Below are 17,886 nucleotides of genomic sequence, written 5' to 3'. Positions count from 1 at the left end.
TTTTTTTTTTTTTTTTTTTTTTTTTTTGCATGAATAAGAATTGAAATAGGGAGCAGGGACGTGTCGACCGGGCCGGGTGACATCTCTACTTTGATTGGGCTTGGGCTTGGGCTTGGGCCTGCGACAAATACGGTATAAAAATGGGATGAAAAGAACCAGAAAACTGGACAGTTCCGAGGGTGGAAGACAGAGACACACAAACACAGCCGAATTTCACAGAGAAAAACTGGGAAGTCGGGCAATTTAACATCCTTCCCCCCAAAATTTTTCATTCTTCCCGCGCCATTTTTCTTCATTTCTCTTTCATTTCCGACGCTGCTCAATCGGCTTTTCAGCTCTCGGTAACTCCCTCCCTCATTCGCTACTTCTCTCTCTTCTTGCCTCCAGGTTCCATTCTAGGGTTTTCCTTTTCATTTCCTCATTTTAATCCATTTTACTCTCTTGTTTCTATCATGTTTATTGATTTCGAGCCTCTGTTTTTGCTTTTGATTTATGTTTTGCTTATGTTTCTGCTCCTTCAGCTGATTGTTGCTTCTAATTGGTGTTTGTTTCCTGGTTTGTGAGGTCTTCCGTGTTTTTTTGTTGCAGATTTCTGTAATTTTTGCTGCTATTGACTTGTTTTCATCGGAGCTGAACTTTGATTGGATGGTGTTTTTGTTACTGCTGAATTGTTATGTTGTTTTCGTGAATGAGGAGTTGAAAGTTGATCTACTTTGTTCAGATTTTTCTTTATGGTCAGCAAAGGAACTCATTAGTTTCTAGGCTAGATGCCGGGGAAATGAAGTGGAAATCTATGACAAAATTATAGCTCCTTGAAGAGATAATTAGACGTTTTGAAGTACATTAGTACTAATGCTTTCCTCGGGCAGATGGAAGGTTGATTTTCAATTTGTGCGGGTAAAAATGGTTTGAAGTCTAATAGTTGGTGGGCCTATTAGGAAGAGCCTTACTAATTTCTTAGTTGAGGTGAAGTGGCAAGAGTTTAAACAACAATTTTTTTTCTAGAGTTTACGTTGTTTTATAACCCTAAAAAGAACGGATCTTAGCGTACCTTGCAGCTAGGTGCAGGTGCAACATTCTTAGACAGTGGAACTAGGGTTTAAATTAAAATCAAATTTAATAATGATATAACCAAATTAGGTGATGATAGTTTCAAATTATAGGAATTTAAAATAATTTTGTGGGGTCGTTGTTGAAAGTATATTTTTCAAATCACTACGCACATTGAAGTGCGAGAGCCCTTTGGAGCTTGAGTACTAACCGCAAAAATGTTCAAACGAAACATTTTATAAATGATTTTTTATTTTTTATTTTTTTATATAGTAGCTGCTTGGGAAATGAGGTTTTACAGAACACATTTTATTAATTTTTTAGGGGAAAAAAACGTAGGCCTGATGTGGCATATACCTTAGTGAGGGTACCTGTCTTTATCTGAATTGTGGAAGCCAGATGACCTTAAATGGGCCTTTCCTCTATTTTCTCTTTTCATTCTTCGTCTCACATGAGTACTCACATATTTTTTGAGCTCATTGTCCTCAGAGGGCTATTTCACATTCTTCTTTGAAAACATTGATAGTATTTTATGAATTCGTCGTTTTCTTCATATTTATAGCTAGGACATCCTCACTGAACTCCTTAAATTTAAATTTGATAATATTGTGTGTACCAGTTAGGTAAAAACAGAAAAGAAAAGAAAAGAAAAGAAAATTCCATTTGCATTGAACGAGGAACTTTGTTCGTTGGAACTTGGGGGTTGATTGAATATTTGGATTGTTTTCATCAGTTACAATAGTTCTTTAAGTAAAAAAGTAATTTTCTAATGGAAATGCATTGTTCATGAGGAATGATGTTTAGGTTTAGAAACTTGTGCTTATGATCTGTCTGAGGAGCAATTGACTCTGTGAATAACCTACAATCATAATGAATAAACAAAGAACAAATACGAAAAAGATAATGCTTGTGATTGTTTCGGAGTTCCAAATTTTAGTTTTGCGTGTTTTTCTCCTTTTTGCTCGTATATTTTCCATACACTTGCTGGTTCTGATTTTTCATATTTGAACTGTACTTGCAGATATTAAGTATTAGGATCCCCTGCACTCATAGATGTTGTAGCCCCAATCCCTTTGATTGAGATGCCATAGTTTGTTTCAAGTTTATTACAGTATATCCAACTGTGATGATGGTAAAATTCTCTCTGTTCTAAACTTAATTTCATGTCTGCACTTCAAATCATGAATACTAATATACATCTTTGTTTTTAAAAAGTCTTGGGAAATGTTTTTAAGTTTACTGGCTTACCTTAATGCAGATTGAAACTATTGACTTTTGGTGCTGACTGACGGCCAGCAAAGTGAATTGAGAAATCTGTGTTTGAAAATTTAAATGGTTAATACTTAAACGTGGTAGCAATGGAGTGCAACAAGGAGGAGGCCATTAAGGCTATGCAAATTGCTGAGAAGAAGCTGGAAATCAGTGATTTTTTGGGGGCGAGGAAGATGGCTCAGACAGCACATAGACTCTTTCCTACACTTGAAAATATTACACAACTGCTAACGGTATGTGAGATTCACTGTTCAGCTCAGAATAGAATATGTGGAACTGAAAATGACTGGTATGGGATTCTTCAAATAGAACAATCAGCAGATGAAACCACTATAAAAAAGCAGTACCGGAAGTTTGCATTGTTGCTCCACCCAGATAAGAACAAGTTTACTGGTGCAGAAGCTGCTTTTAAACTTGTTGGTGAAGCTAACAGGCTGCTCTCTGATCAGTCAAAACGCAAGTTATATGACATGAAGTGTGGAGCTGGAAGAAGAAATATTGCACCTAAGTCATCTCATGATCAGTCAAATGGATATGCAGCAATGAACAAGCAAGAGAGTGGAACTGCAAATGGTTACTCAAGTGTTCCTTTCTCACATTTTCCTGGAAGAAATTCATACAAACCACCACCACCACAGCAGGCTTTTTGGACGTGCTGCCCATTTTGTAATGTGAGGTATCAGTACCTCAAATGTTATCTTAATAAGATGTTGCGTTGCCAGAATTGTGGCAGAGGTTTTATCTCTCATGACTTGAATAACCAAAATATGCCTCCACCCTCCCACCAAGGTCATGTCCCTCAGAAGAAAGTAGCTCCTGAGTCAGGATCCTCAAAATCAGCTACACAAATCAAACATGGTTCTGATAATAAATCTCAGGATAGGTCTGCTGGGGTTGAACGAGCATCAAGGGAAAATTACACTGCTGGCAGTGATTTGAATGCTAAAGGTGGAAAAAAACAGAAGGCACATGGGGATGCCAAAGATGGACAGGGTGGTACTGTTAAGCCCAAATCAGCTCCAAAGAGTGGAAATAGGAAGCGACAACGAAAATCAGCTACAACACCTGTCAACAATTCTGAAGATGACCAAGATGTTGATGATGACGATTTATATGAAAAGGATTCTGGTCAGGGTAGAGGCAATTGTCAAAGGAGATCTTCAAGGAACAAGAACCATGTTTCGTACCAGAAATATTTAAGTGATGATGATGATAATTTACAGATTCCAAAGAAATCAAGGGGCAGTGAATCTGCGGACATTAAAGAGAAAACGAAAGATGCAACTGCAGATGTTGCAGCATCTACAGTTGACAAATCTTTAGTTGGTAATGGTACTGTTGATGGTCACAAAAAGGGCATCAAACATGAAGTACCTTCTCAACATCCGGAAGTCTTGCCCAAAATGAAACCCAAATGTGAGGAACTGAAGGTAATGGAAGAAGGAAAAAACATGTCAGATCAAAATGATAAAAAATCCAAAGTTGAGGATATTGATACAGAGAACAAAGATGTAAAAGTACATGTTTTGGTATGTGCTGATCCTGAGTTTAGCAATTTTGATAACAATAAAACGGAAGATTGTTTTGCGGTCAATCAGGTATGGGCTATATATGATACCATTGATGGCATGCCAAGATTTTATGCTCGTATTAGAAAAGTGTTCTCCCCTGTATTCAAGCTCCAGATTACTTGGTTCGAACCAAATCCTGATAGCAAATATGAAATTGATTGGAGCGATGCAGAATTGCCCATTGCATGTGGCAAGTATACCTTAGGAGACACTGAGGAAACTGCTGATCTTCCCATGTTCTCTCATATGGTACATTGTCCCAAACAGTCTGTGAGGAGTACGTACTTGTTGTATCCCAGAAAAGGAGAAACTTGGGCTCTTTTCAAGGACTGGGATATTAGATGGAGCTCTGAACCTGAAAAACATGTAGCTTTTGAATATGAATTTGTTGAAATCTTGTCAGATTATGTCAAGGATGTTGGCATCTCGGTTGCTTACATGGACAAGATCAAAGGGTTTGTCTGCTTGTTTCAGACTACTGAGAAGCTTAGACTGAACTCCTTCAAGATTGCACCTAACGAGTTGTACAGGTTTTCTCATCAAGTTCCTTCAGTTAGAATGACTGGAAAGGAAAGAGAAGGCATTCCGAAAGGATCATTTGAATTAGATCCTGCTGCTCTTCCCCCAAATATTAACGACCATGTCGATCTTACTAACATCAAGGAGACTGACAATGCTGCTGCTCCAGGAATAATTGATTCATCTCATGACTGTGAATCTCCCGAAGTGGAAGTGGAAGAGATTGGTATTGAAAATAATGTGGCTGCAAACGTACAGAAGAAATGCAACTCAGAGAAGAGTAATCTGAAAAGTGAGGCCCCAACTATCGCACGAAAATCTCCAAGGAAGTTAAACACGACTGAAAATGATGCTCAGGTAGACATAGATAGGCACATGCCTGAAGCTAATGGAATTAAAGTTGCTAGTCAAAATGACCAATCAGCACACAACAAAAGCAGTGTGTTTCAAATAAATGGAGGAGCACACTGTCCAAAGAAACATGTCAAGATAGGCATTGAGCGAGAAACGGTGATACTTAGAAGATCACCTAGATTTGGGTAAGAAAAATGCAGGTTAATGTGTTAGAGAGGGAGAGAACAGCCAATCTGGATTCTTCCGATGTTTAAGGCAAATTTTGCTTTAAAGAACGGGAAGTATTCATCTCTCTATAAAATGAGAGCAGCCCAGTTGATTTCGTTTCTTTCTTTCTTTTTTATATTTTCTCGTTCTAGAGAACTCTCGAACACTGTTCCATGCTTCTTTTCAAGAAGGCATCTATCGACAAGTTCGAGTTTCAAAGTTTCTAGCTGAAGAAAACTTGGATTTTTCTCAAGACTGTTTGACAGTGGAGGGTAGAAGAGAGAGCTGGGTAGGCATGTCCTATCATAGATGAATGGTATCAATCCAATGGGAAGAGCAAGGAGTTGAGTGAGGCTGTTGTGAGGTTAATATCTTGGTTCTAATTTGAAGATTGGTCTGCAAAAGCAGGAATTGTAAATTCGATGATCCAACATTTTAGCGTAGGAGTAGTAGAGTCAATAGACAGAGGAGGAGTTTCATCTTCCATGTTACTGGAATTTGAATGAAAGTTACTCGTGTATGGAGAATTTGTTGGTTGATTTTGGATGAAAATATTCATGTAGGGAGAGAGGGGGATGCCTTCTGATATGTTATCACTAAGTTCATCTTAGGGGTCTGATTTTCCCATATTTATCCATTTCTCTTCTACTATCTTAGTAGTGATGTTTGTAAAGATGCTTGTAGGTTGGACTTTCTTCAGCAAAACTTTCTAAGGATCAACAACAGATTATAATCCTTTTGTGAACTTGGGTCCTTTGTACTTTGCCAAATGCTTTGTGAGAGCACTTTTAGGAGTTTTGAGAAATAGTCCATAGTCGGACTTGATGAGAGGGATAGCCTTCTCGAGAACGCTACTGATATCGGCATTCAGTCGTATTGTCGTATTTTTGTAAGTTGTATTGTCGTATTTTTGTACTTACAATTCTAATCCAAATTTTTGTGAGCCTCTAATTTTCGATCGTGAAATATAAAAAAACTACGTGTGACTTGACCTATCTTGACTTTTATGGTCTTTCCAGCCTAGGTAGCACATGACTTTACCTATCATGACTTCCATCATCATCCATGCAAGGTAGCATATGACTTTACCTATCATGACTTCCATCATTCGGGGAGCGTTACCTTTACCTAAAATATATAAAGGTAGCACGTGGCTTTAGTATCTTAAAAAACATTTAGCAAGTCACTCCACTGTCGTAATGCAATCACACTCATAACATAATTGGGACGATCTTTTAAAAATGTGACATAACTTTATGCTTTTTCCAGTTCCGTGCAGGGTTGGATGTGCAGTATTTTCCCACACACAGCCCACGTATGCGCATATGGATCCACCAGGTGGGCTTGTATATGTACTCCCTGAGCCTGACTTGGTCGGGCACAACGCATTAACACGTCACCAGACGCCGCAGAAAATGAAAGGTCTGCATGATATCATGGTGAACATAATTATCAAAGGTACATGTCCCTACTTGCATAACATAATGAGGAAGTATTCCGATTCACATGATATACATACATGCATGAGATCTACATGATTTTCATTCATAGCATAACATTACACCATTCCCTTTTTCCTTTCGTTCATGGTTGTACATATATGCATCATATATGCATCATATATATATGACAGTCATCATATGATCCATCACATAACTTTACGTGACAATATATAACATGACATATATAGTAATTCGTTTCATTTACGATATGGCGTAATGGATATCACATGCATACATATCATAACATCATATGTCATTACATAGAACACATAGACATAGCACAAACAATATGGTGCACGATGTAGGGGCCATGGGGTATGCACCATCATACAACATTCAACTACCTAACTTCAATAGTAAGGTAACTTACATGGTTGAGTAAGGTCACTTACATGGTTGAGTACGTAAGGTCACTTACATGATTGGCCTTAACCGAAATTCATAATTATTTCATTGTTGCTTCAAAATTATGTTGCAACCTTTTTTACTTATATCAATTCATATAGGGTTACTTATTTCTTTAAATCTCAATTAAATACTTAAGTCATGTATTACTTTTTTCAGGTAAAAGTAAGCATCCCTGTACAGATAATGACATTGTTGTAGAGACTAGAAATAAAGTCAGAATAGTTTCATTTTCATTAAGTTGTAGTCCTTAGATCAGATTAGGGCGTATGCATTTCCTTTTATTTCAATTTCATTATTTTATTGAAGTTTAATTTTTATTCTAAATGAATTTTACCAACGTTCAAGTCTATGACAATATTTTAAACTGTATTTAAGAATTTTTCGTATATATTAGACAAGTCATGTATGTAGTGACAACTTTATTTTAATATTAAAAATAGGATCGTTACATCGAGCCACATTAAGGTTGAGATAGACAAGTGTTATGATCCGACCAATGACGACAACGCATCAAGACACCAAGGAGAGTGTATATTTAAGCTAAGTTGAGGCATAAGCAAGATTAGAGGGAACAATGGTGACACAATGTTGAAGACAATCTCAAAGAAGGCCAAGTAGGGCCTCGAGCATACTACAAAAGTCGAGATTTTGACATGAGTTTCAACATGCGAATCTAAAGTTAAGTTTGTCTATATGATAGATGAAAACTCACCAATTTTGGTATCCATCGGATATCTGACGGACCCACCTCGGGATTGTATGATTGCTCGCTAGAATCTCGTCAAGTCCAAGAAGATCAAATATGCCTCAAAATGTATTTTAGGGGAAGCATCTTGTCAGCTCTCCACCGCCCATGGGCCCTATGATCTAAGTGAGCTACCATGTGGCACATAAGTGTATCACACTGTGGGTGAGTGATGCAAGATGAATGTCTTGGCCGTCTTCCTTTGAAAATAAATTTTTTAGGACAGTGTTCGACGACACGGGTGTGTCAACATTGCACACCAGCCCATGAATCAAAGGTTGGTATATGGGACCACTCTCCAATACAAAATTCATAGATGACTTGGCATGAACATGGGAGGGTTCATGCCTCGATAGTACCTAAATGGATAGATGCTCAAGATGTCTTAATGACAGAGACGACTCATGGTCGATTTTCGACAAGTGTGCCTAAGTGACTAGTATGGGCCAATGACATCCTGAAACTTGAAATGACATCATGATGCATGAGCTATGTTGTGGGGAATCAAGATGACAAGATGAGATGCTACATTGTACCTGGAAGACCTTGATCTAGAGTAGAGACAAGTCAGCTAAAAATCACAAGCAAGAGAACATGCACACATGGGTAGCATGGGTAGCCGAACAACTTAGTTTCTGCATGAGTTATGTTCAGTCAGCGAATGAGAACCTCACTTAAGATTCAACAAAGCTACAAAGACAAGCGATGTAAATGGGGTTTGAGTTCCTCTTAAAACTTTTCGTGAGCATGCAAGATTATGACTATGTATGGTTGAAAGTGTATAACAATCACACTTATCAAGATAGTTTCAAACTTATAGGATGAAATTCAAGTCTACCTCGTGATTTAGAGTCTAACTCTTCTGAAGTTACTAAACAATTCTACTTTTTAGTTTTGTATCTATTTATTCCTTGTAACTTAAAATTTGTAACACTTTAACCTCCTAACATATAAAATAATTACCAATGACTTTGGAAGGTTCGGTCCAGTAGACAGTATTGTTAATCATTCAAATTTCACAACGAAGATTCTTTGCACAAGGATGTTCTCTTGTACGTGTATCATAGATAATATACATCACAAATCGTGTGATAAAAAATTAAATTTCCGCTCAAATAGGCTTGTGAAAGAGTCGAATGAAGGAGAAACATAAAATAAATCTACTCTCATTGCAACTCAATACATTTGAAAATTTTCACTTCAAACAACTCCTAGATTCTAACTCTTCGTGATCCGTTTTCTCGTACCGTAGCATCTTAAAAATCAAGAGAAGTACAAGTAAAACGTGTGATTTCATTTAGATATCATCAAAATCAATACTTTTCTCAATAATGTCAATACAATTCCCTACAGATTTTCCAGAAGACATAGCATCTGCAAGCTTAGCTCTAGCACTTTCATGGCGGCGCAATATCAGAACAGTGTTTAGAACTGCCCATCTTACTTGGGAATCTGCCTTCTTCTGTGTAAACCCTAGCCCTTTCAGCAACAAATCCAACTGCCCCAATTGTAAAACCAAAACCATTCTTCAAGATATAGCAATTTTAACAAAAATACAACCATTTGATTCCGTTCGGATCGATTTTCACTACTTAAATGGAATAATCAACCTTAAGACCAAAACAAAATAAAAACGTTTGGTCTAGATTTCACTTCTAAAAATATAAAAAACTATAAGTTTAGTTCTTGAAATTTTAAGATTTCGAAATTTTTCTAACTTCAAAATTTGGGAGAAGAACGGGAAAAGTGTTATGAAAAATTATATCCTTTTTCTATTAAAAAAATACCAAAAAAAATTCGAATAATAATGATTATGGACACATTTTTGTCAACAAGAAGCAGAAATACTACCAAATTTTGTTAGTTTTTCATTGTACAACGACATAGACTTAATTTGGTGGGGGTTTGATAACGTCTTGTTCAATTTTGGGACAAAAAGAAGGCCTACCAAATCAATTATTAGATCATTGTTTCCTCGAGTAAAACCAAACAAAAATCATATCCAAACAAAAATGTGATAGGATTTAGGTAAAAGACAGTAAGAAATGAAACCTTGTTAATGTCAGCAAGGCCTCCCTCTGCACATCCATATAGAAGATACTCTGTAGCCACACCAGCAAGTGCTATGCATGAGAATCTGTTCAACATCTGATGAACAACCCAAACAATCCCAAATCAATGACTTCACTTACTAAAACACTTCCCATAAACAATTTTTTTTAGTTATTCTCGTCCGAAACTTTTGAATATTTCATTTTAGTTCTTAAACTTTACGAGGGTTAGTCCAGCTAATGACATAATTTGGAAAAGTCTTCAGATTTTTGCACAATGATTTCTCAAAAACTAATGTAAAAGATTAAAATGGTATTATAGGAAAACTTTAGGAGTTCTAATCGAGCATTTTAATGTTGGATGGGGTGTTCAAAGTAGAAAATGTACCGTTCCAGAAACTTTTCCTGCAATGACCTGTGAAATCAAAGGATATTAGCAGAAGTGAAATGATAAGAAGCAAAAGTAATTGGGTTGAACTACAATTCTGAAACTTACTTCTTCAAGGAATTCAAAATCAACGAAAGCAGTGCCGGCTTGAAGATTCAGAGATCCTTCCTTTTGCAATGCTTCCAAACTCGACAACGTATAGCCCTTCGGAACAACTCCGAGCAAGTAGGCGATCAAGAAATGCCCAGCTTCATGCTATTTCATAACTAGGTTTTCTTAGAAAACCATTCCAAACAAGCTGAAATATAGTAAAATAGCAGGATGATGCATGAAGATTGTTACTTGAATAACTCTGTTGTGGTACTTTTGACTGAAAGTGTGACCAATTGTATCAAGAACTAAGCTTCCAACTCCTCCATTCAAACCCACCTACACATATTATTCAGTCTCATCATTTTGATGGGCTTGGATTCAAGTATAACTAGAAGATATAAGAAAGTTTAGCTACCGAATCCAAGGTCCAGAGAAATAGGAATCCGACCGAAAGGTAGAACAGGTGTTGCGGAGTAATGTGAAACACATTCCAAGCACAAACACCAACCAAAGCAGCAGCCGCTTGAATATTTCTTTCAATCGATCCAAGGGTTGCATCCAATGGTGATAAAAGAGATGAAGCTTCAATTCCATTCAGCTTTAGCTCGTCCAATGTGTAAATTCTCTTTGGAATCTGAACAAAAACAACTCTACTTTCATGAAATTGAAGATCAAAGTACAATCTCCCATCAATCTGGTTGAAGCATTTTAACAAACACCTTGAATGCAATATGAAGATCAACGATAAAACTTCTCAAAATTCCATCTGAAAATTCCTAATAACCACAAGATTCCGATCAAAATCTATGCAAATACTGACCTGACGAGCAGCTCCGAAGCATCGAAGGCCACCATGCTTGCCCTGCCATTCCTTAAGGATAGACAAAGCGGCTCGATCGTCACCTTTGGCTAGCTCTCCGTCCAATTGCTCAAGAACTTGGCGGCGCCGGAGATCCACCTCCGATGAACAGTTCCGGATTCTGATCGCTCCAAAACATGGTCGGTGACATAAACCTGCATACTGCATTGAAATTTTCTGGTTGGAAGCGATCTCAGGAGGAGAATTTGTGTGAAAGAAATTTTAAGAGATTTTGTATTGTGGATTTTGTGAATTTCGCAATCGTTTTCTAACCTCACAGTTATGGATAATTTATGAAAAATTCGAAAACTGTCAGAAGCTGAATCGGAAAACGACATCGTTTAATCTCCAAACAGCAAACGGGAGGGAGAGTTATGCTCTTCACTTTGGCTGATTACAATTGCACCTGCAACTTTTAGCTTCGTCGGAGGATTCCGTCGACCGGCGCCGTCGCTCCGCTGTTTCACCCATTGAAGCAGTTTTCATGTCGGATAAATGCTACAGAAGTAATTTGGATCCAATAAATTCATTAATTAATTTTAATCGTACACAATTTTGAACTTTGTGCTTTAATAAATTTCTATTTTTTTTTTTTTTTTACAATTTTAATTATTTTATATTAAAATCAACTTCACCAATATATGTTTAACCAGTCGTGTGAAAAATTCATTTAAAATATTCATAAATAATGTAATAAACTTAAACGTTTGTAATAAAAATTTTAAAACAATGTTGCAAAAAATTATTAAAGTAAAAATTTAAATAAAATAAAAAGTGAATTTCTATAAATAATATGAATGCATCTCCCTTAGCTTCAGCCCCTAGACTTCACCACAATACTGTTATCCATGCAGAAGTGTCTTAGTTTAACTTAAAGAATAAAACTAGCACGTGGTTAAGTATTTTAAGATATACTAGTAACTCCACTATTGGAGTTAGAAAATACAATTATGTTCGAGACCTATCATTTCATAAAACATCATAACATGACTTTGGTTTATACATGCAAGGGTCAAAGGGGACACACCATTCATACTTCAACAATTCATCCAATCAAACCAATAGGAAAGCCACTTATCTATGTAACTTAAGTGAATCACTAATTAATCTCTAGAGCTAATCCAAGTTAACCTATGTCAGTTCACGACACAAAATAAGAACTCACTTAGCAAGTCTACGTAATAGTCATAATCAAACCTCTAATTTAGCTTACAACACTTTATCTCAGCCAAAGTGATTGTACTTAAAATGCATTTCAAAATGTCAAAATCAAATCTAAAAGGGTAAAAATGGTACAAAAGAAGTTTGAAATAGTGGAATAGGTTAAAAATTGATAAACCGAGTCGTTTAAGACATTGGAGCCACCGAAAGCTAAGTCAAACCAAGCAGCGTTGGAGTTAGGGATGCACGAGTTGAAGACAGGTACAGGTTCATTATGGGGGAGGCGCAAGCAAGTCAGCTGGTAATAGGTGCAAGGACATGTGTTTGGGTCGAGGCGGACCTGGGGCAAGGCTGTTGCACACATGGGTTGGGCGCATCTAACAAATGGGCTGGGTTAAGGGTCTGGACTGATTCATGGCTACCAAATTCAATTGTGAACCTGAGGACTAAGAACCACCCTTTCAAAGCTTAGGTTAGTTTATCAGGATGCATAAAGAAAAGGATTCAATATCCTAAATGAAATGAAACAAGTTTCTATCTAAAATCATTTCAGATCAAAACAACTATTGAGCAGAAATAATCAAGAACACAAAATTGAGTTCTTTGAACAAGAAAATACACATTTCATACTTCTAAATCTAGAAGGGAGTATCATCATCATCATCATTCTTGATAACAACATTACATGAATCCAGACCAACCATATGCATCTAAGCAAAACTAAGCAAGATGACCCAGCAAATGGAACAGATCCATACCCCATTCATTTCAACATCACACTTCTGTCATCTCTGGAAAAGAACCAAAATCACCCCCAAAATACAACCTAAAACCCTAGAACTCTTGTGATGCAGACCCAATATCACCCTTGTCTTTACCAACCTTTTTAGGCAAAAGGGTTTGGTGAATGTTGGGCAAAACTCCTCCATTTGCAATGGTTACGCACCCCAGAAGCTTGCTCAACTCCTCATCGTTCCTCACTGCAAGTTGAATATGCCTTGGCACAATACGATTCTTCTTGTTATCTCTTGCTGCATTCCCAGCAAGCTCCAGTACCTAATTCCAATCAACAAATACAAGATAAAAAACAAAATTCCAAGTTTGATCTAATAAAATCTGTGCTCAGATACATTTATCTTGATTATACTACAACTACAAGTGTTAAATCACCACAAGATGATTCTTGAAGTGCTGTTTTAATCAATCGTTTTAGATTCTAAGCCAAAATGATTGTTCCTAAAATGATTATTACTTAGTACAAATACACTCATTTTAAAGGAGAAAACCAATTTTTGCCTTACTAAAGCACTTGAAAAACTAGTCCAAACGAACACACTCTATACCAAAGACAGCATTATATAAAAACCACTACAAATTAAAAAAGCAAAAGAACAGAGGATCCGGTCACCTCAGCGGCAAGATACTCAAGAACGGCAGACAAATACACCGGGGCTCCAGCTCCGACTCGCTCGGCGTACTTCCCGGCCTTTAAAAACCTCGCGATTCTACCGACGGGGAACTGGAGGCCGGCTTTGTGCGATCGTGTGACCGATTTGGTGGCTTTGGGCTTTCCTCTACCTCCCTTAGTGGAACTCATTGTTGAATCGGAAGAAACTGATGAAATTTGACAAAGATGAAAAATCGAAAAACCCTAAACTGTGGCTTCTAAGAGTATCGGCTTCTTGAAGGTGAAAGCAGGAGTGATGATTTTGGTATATATAGGAACGAAGAGAGAGATGTGATTGGTTGGGAGAGCGATCACGCGGATTGCCAGCGTGGTGATGCTTTAGATTCGCGGGAAAACATGGAATTTTGGAGGATTTAATTTTTAATAAGAGGAAAAATAGTGGCGCGGCGAAGCGGGCTTTTTGAAAATGCTTCACCTCTCATGATTCATTTCACTGTTTTTTTTTTCACTTACAAAATTTTAAATTATTTCAAAACATCATTTTTTTTATAATTAAAAAAATAAAAAAACTGGAATTTCAATAATGATCATAAAAGTTACGTATGTATTTTTTTTATGACGTTGTGCGAAGACACTCCATAGTTGAAAAGCGTTTGCAAAAACGCAATTTAACCTAGTGATCGATTAGACGGAATTATGGGAATGATTGATTCAACAAACTATTTCCCTCTATTCTCAGCACTAATAACGAACCCTAGCTGTTGTCATAACCCGAATTTCAAAGCACTTAAAAGTAGGAGTGATGGACTATGCAATGTATGAGAAACCAATGACAAATGTTCAATTTATTCATAAAAAAAAGAACGGGATCAGGATACGAAAGATGTATATGACATTTTAGACTACAAAAATATGTGGACAAGATAGACGCTCTGGGGCGACGTCACTCTATGCCTACTGGGCTCCCAAATGTCACGGTCGTACTTTTTCAACCGTGCGTTGTCGTCCTCTTGACACACTCACAACCAGCCTTGAGGGGAACACAAGCCCTATATTTATTTTTCGCCTGACTTTTTGGCTTTGTTGAACCTTAGGTAAGGTTTGTTTTCGCCAATCGAACATCTCTTGTGTGAAATCCAAACCTGTTTAACCACACATGCCACCAGTGAGTGCATGTCCAATCATCTGCAACACGACCAACTTGTCTCTACATTAAACCAAGTCATTCACCTCGACCTTGCCTCTACTTGAGGCCAAGATCTCTTATGTGCAACATCACTTCTCAAATCATCTTGGCTCATAATTAACATGGCTCACATGTTTGACGTTATCCCAAGTCATGGGGTGTTGTTGCCCATCACAGGTCACTCGGTCATGCTATAAAAAATGGACGCACATGTCGTTCATAACATCAAGACATCTGAACATCCATTCATCTAAGTTCAATGGAGGCATTGACCCTCCCGTGCCTATGTCATGTTATTTATGAATTTCATATCGGATAGCGGGTGCATGATCCAACCTCTGACACATGGGTAGGGCGCAATACCGACACACTCGTGCCGCCAGTACTGTCCTTAAAAGATCAATTTCAAATAAAGTAGCCCATGCACTCGTCTCACAACGCTCGCCCTCACTGTGACACACGTATGTGCCACAGGGTAGCTCGCTTGGGCCACAAGGTCCATGGGTCGTGGAGAGCTAACATTATGTCTCCCTTTATGGTACATTTTGAGGCATTTTCAATCCTTCTCAAGTAGACGTCATTTTGGCGAACGATTATACTATGTCATGGAGCATTCGTTCGGTGTCCGATTGAAACCAAATTTGGCGAGCATTCATATTTTGTATTGACAAACTTGACTCCAAAATCGAATGCCAAATTCCATTCGAGACCCTGACTTTTGAGTTTAAGGCCCAGAGCCCTACCCGACCCTTCAATAAGCCTATGTTTGACACTCGTGGATCATATCTTGCTTATGTCATGTCTTTTTTCAATACTCACTCGGTCGCATCATGACACTTATCTAGGCCCTTGCATGGTTGGATGGGTGCCACTTGAGAGTTGTCACTTTACTTGTAGCTGTTGGCTTTTTGGCCATTAATCTCAAATTAATTAATTGATGTTTTTGATGATAACAAACCTACCTTAAATTATTAACCATTCTCAGTATTTTGTACACAATGTAAGGTTGGGAATAACGATTTCAACGTCTTTTTTGGTTCACTCAAATTAGAGATAAAACGAAAAAATTTCAATCAAAACAAGATACCCGACGTGATGATGTGGAGACAAAATTGACATCATGGACCAATCAAATTCAAAACAAGATAGTTGACGTGATGATGTGGTGACAAAGTTGACATCATGGACCAGCGGCAAAATTGACATCATAGACCAATTGAAGTATGACATTTACCAATTTGGTAGAGTAACAATGGTAGAGTTTTCAATTACATTTATAAGAGTTAATTATAAAAATCATTTCAATTACATTTATAAAAGTTTTCGGTTACTTCTAAATGGAAAGAAATTATAATGATTTCATTTACATTTATGAAAACTAGTTTTGAAATTATTTGAATTATAAAATCATTTCAATTATATTTATAATGATTTGAATTAGATTTATAAAACTTTTCAATTATTTTTAAAATGTTACCCACCGTTTTCATTAACATTTTTTTTAATTTTATTATTACATTTAAATATGTTTTATATATATATATGAAACATGTAGTCTATAATTTTTTATGATAAATTTAAAAATAAATAAATATTATTTTTCGTGGTCCTCGTTTCTGTTCACGTTTTAGTGGTCCGTATCAATTAGTATTTTTACAACTTGATCGCTATTTAAACTTACCACCTCTTCATATTTTTTTCAGAACACAACACACAGAACATCTCATAATCAACAGTTTCCTCTATCTAAACTTTTGTTTAAAAAGCCTTCATTGGTGCTCTCTCAAAGTTTCCAATTATATTTCTTGTTTATCTTATTCGTGAGAGATGTCTATTATATAGTGAAAAAATTGTAAATCTATTAGAGTAGTGGAAAGGATTGAGTTTGCTCTTGAACTCATAAAAAGAGCGGTGTACCGGTTTGATCCTGAGTCGTGGAAAGGATTGAGTTTGTTCTTGAACTCGTAAAAAGAGCGGTGTGCCGGTTTGTTCCAGAGCCGTGGAAAGGATTGAGTTTGCTCTTACACTCGTAAAAGGAGCGGTGTAGCGGTTGGGCTCTGATCCGAGGAAAGAGTCAGAAAGTTTTATTCAAATTCTCAAGAGGCGCTTGGGGAGTGGAGTAGGTCGAGTTTGACCGAACCACTATAAAACTAGGGTGTTATATTTTCTAACCCTTTTCTTATTTAAATTCTAAATTTTAAGTTTGATGGCATGTTATAAGTTTTATTGTTATTAAAAAAAAAAATAATTACATTGATTGAAACTTTATTCACCCCCTCTAGGGTTGTCATATCGATCTGATGACTTACTTGGGGGCACAATCACACCACGGATTGTGACACTCTCCCACACTTAATCTCGGCATCATCCTCGATGATGATCTAACTTCGAACTGGCTGCGGACGGACTCATTAGAAATATGTGCTTTAGATTGAATACATAAATTGTAGACTACTTATGAGCTATCCCACTAACGGACATTCCCTCAATTTTTGAGAGTCGCAACATAAGCACAATAAAAAAAAGTTGTACTATGGTTGTGGGCTATCCCCTTTGGAATCTCCCTTACCCTTGGACTCGACTCAAGACTCACAAGACAAAGCAAGACAAACTAACTAGTTTCGACATATCCTCGCCTAGGCTTGGGGAAGTGCACCCCAAGCTTGGCCACTTTGGCCTCACTCATCGTATTCTCTCAGTTGCACATAAAAGCGCACCCCTCGAGGCGAGGCTCGTAAGCCAAGCATAACATTTACTCATAGTGCCACCAACCCTTACAGTAGCAATGTTTGAAAGCTTGAAACATAGATTTGTGTTGGCACTAAAATTCAGTCAACTCTTCAACTGGCCACCTTCATGTGGTGATCGCTGCCTTGACACTTCTCTGCTCTTCCTACAGCTTCACTTTTATTTTCCAACGTCCAACTGATTCTCACTTCTCGAGCTGATGTTGGTCTTGATCCTCTTGAAACCACTCACCTTAGGCAAGAGGCGGTGGCTCAAGAAATATACGTGTCCTCATACTTTAGAGCATTCATGGGGTGAGTAGCCCATTCACTCGGGCCCTCCCCCACTCAAACTTGGTTGCCTCTCAACAACTAGGTCGTTTCCT

General features: G+C 37.4%; 3 protein-coding genes across 7 annotated transcripts; 1 reads left to right on the top strand and 2 right to left on the bottom strand.

Annotated features, from left to right (window-relative positions):
- Nucleotides 1-171: 171 nt before the first annotated feature.
- Nucleotides 172-5,916, top strand: LOC111469469. 4 transcript variants are annotated; one of them, XM_023114750.1, is made up of 3 exons: nt 172-341; nt 2,072-2,182; nt 2,309-5,916. In XM_023114750.1, exon 3 carries the CDS (start codon nt 2,409-2,411, stop codon nt 4,953-4,955), a length of 2,547 nt encoding a protein of 848 aa, XP_022970518.1. In that variant the 5' UTR covers nt 172-341; nt 2,072-2,182; nt 2,309-2,408; the 3' UTR covers nt 4,956-5,916. The 4 variants fall into 4 exon arrangements, with proteins under 4 accessions (XP_022970518.1, XP_022970534.1, XP_022970526.1 ...); XM_023114766.1 differs by having other exon boundaries at nt 2,407-5,718; XM_023114758.1 differs by having other exon boundaries at nt 172-387; nt 2,309-5,718.
- Nucleotides 5,917-8,901: 2,985 nt separating this feature from the next.
- LOC111469866 lies at nt 8,902-11,488 on the bottom strand. 2 transcript variants are annotated; one of them, XM_023115330.1, is made up of 7 exons: nt 10,981-11,486; nt 10,576-10,794; nt 10,410-10,496; nt 10,176-10,322; nt 10,068-10,094; nt 9,681-9,776; nt 8,902-9,126 (listed from the first exon to the last, which is right to left on the bottom strand). In XM_023115330.1, the coding sequence occupies exons 1-7, from the start codon at nt 11,185-11,187 to the stop codon at nt 8,926-8,928; spliced, it is 984 nt and encodes a 327-aa protein (XP_022971098.1). In that variant the 5' UTR covers nt 11,188-11,486; the 3' UTR covers nt 8,902-8,925. The 2 variants fall into 2 exon arrangements, with proteins under 2 accessions (XP_022971098.1, XP_022971107.1); XM_023115339.1 differs by having other exon boundaries at nt 9,056-9,107; nt 10,981-11,488.
- Nucleotides 11,489-12,777: 1,289 nt separating this feature from the next.
- LOC111470214 (probable histone H2AXb) lies at nt 12,778-13,870 on the bottom strand. Its single transcript, XM_023115753.1, has 2 exons — nt 13,589-13,870; nt 12,778-13,236 (listed from the first exon to the last, which is right to left on the bottom strand). The coding sequence occupies exons 1-2, from the start codon at nt 13,775-13,777 to the stop codon at nt 13,015-13,017; spliced, it is 411 nt and encodes a 136-aa protein (XP_022971521.1). The 5' UTR covers nt 13,778-13,870; the 3' UTR covers nt 12,778-13,014.
- Between the last annotated feature and the right edge of the window lie 4,016 nt (nt 13,871-17,886).

This window comes from Cucurbita maxima, unplaced genomic scaffold, assembly GCF_002738345.1.
Source record: "Cucurbita maxima cultivar Rimu unplaced genomic scaffold, Cmax_1.0 Cma_Scf00002, whole genome shotgun sequence".
In the NCBI taxonomy this organism is placed as follows: Eukaryota; Viridiplantae; Streptophyta; class Magnoliopsida; order Cucurbitales; family Cucurbitaceae; genus Cucurbita; species Cucurbita maxima.
This window is presented reverse-complemented; position numbering and strand designations above follow the sequence as displayed.

Coding starts and splice junctions, on each gene's coding strand:
- LOC111469469 (XM_023114750.1), top strand. CDS start 2,409: ATGGAGTGCAACAAGGAGGAGGCCATTAAGGCTATGCAAATTGCTGAG.
- LOC111469866 (XM_023115330.1), bottom strand. CDS start 11,187: ATGCAGTATGCAGGTTTATGTCACCGACCATGTTTTGGAGCGATCAGA. Junction 10,795..10,980: donor GCTTCGGAGCTGCTCGTCAG/GTCAGTATTTGC, acceptor GTTTTTGTTCAG/ATTCCAAAGAGAATTTACAC. Junction 9,777..10,067: donor CAGGAAAAGTTTCTGGAACG/GTACATTTTCTA, acceptor GTTGTTCATCAG/ATGTTGAACAGATTCTCATG.
- LOC111470214 (XM_023115753.1), bottom strand. CDS start 13,777: ATGAGTTCCACTAAGGGAGGTAGAGGAAAGCCCAAAGCCACCAAATCG. Junction 13,237..13,588: donor TTGAGTATCTTGCCGCTGAG/GTGACCGGATCC, acceptor GATTGGAATTAG/GTACTGGAGCTTGCTGGGAA.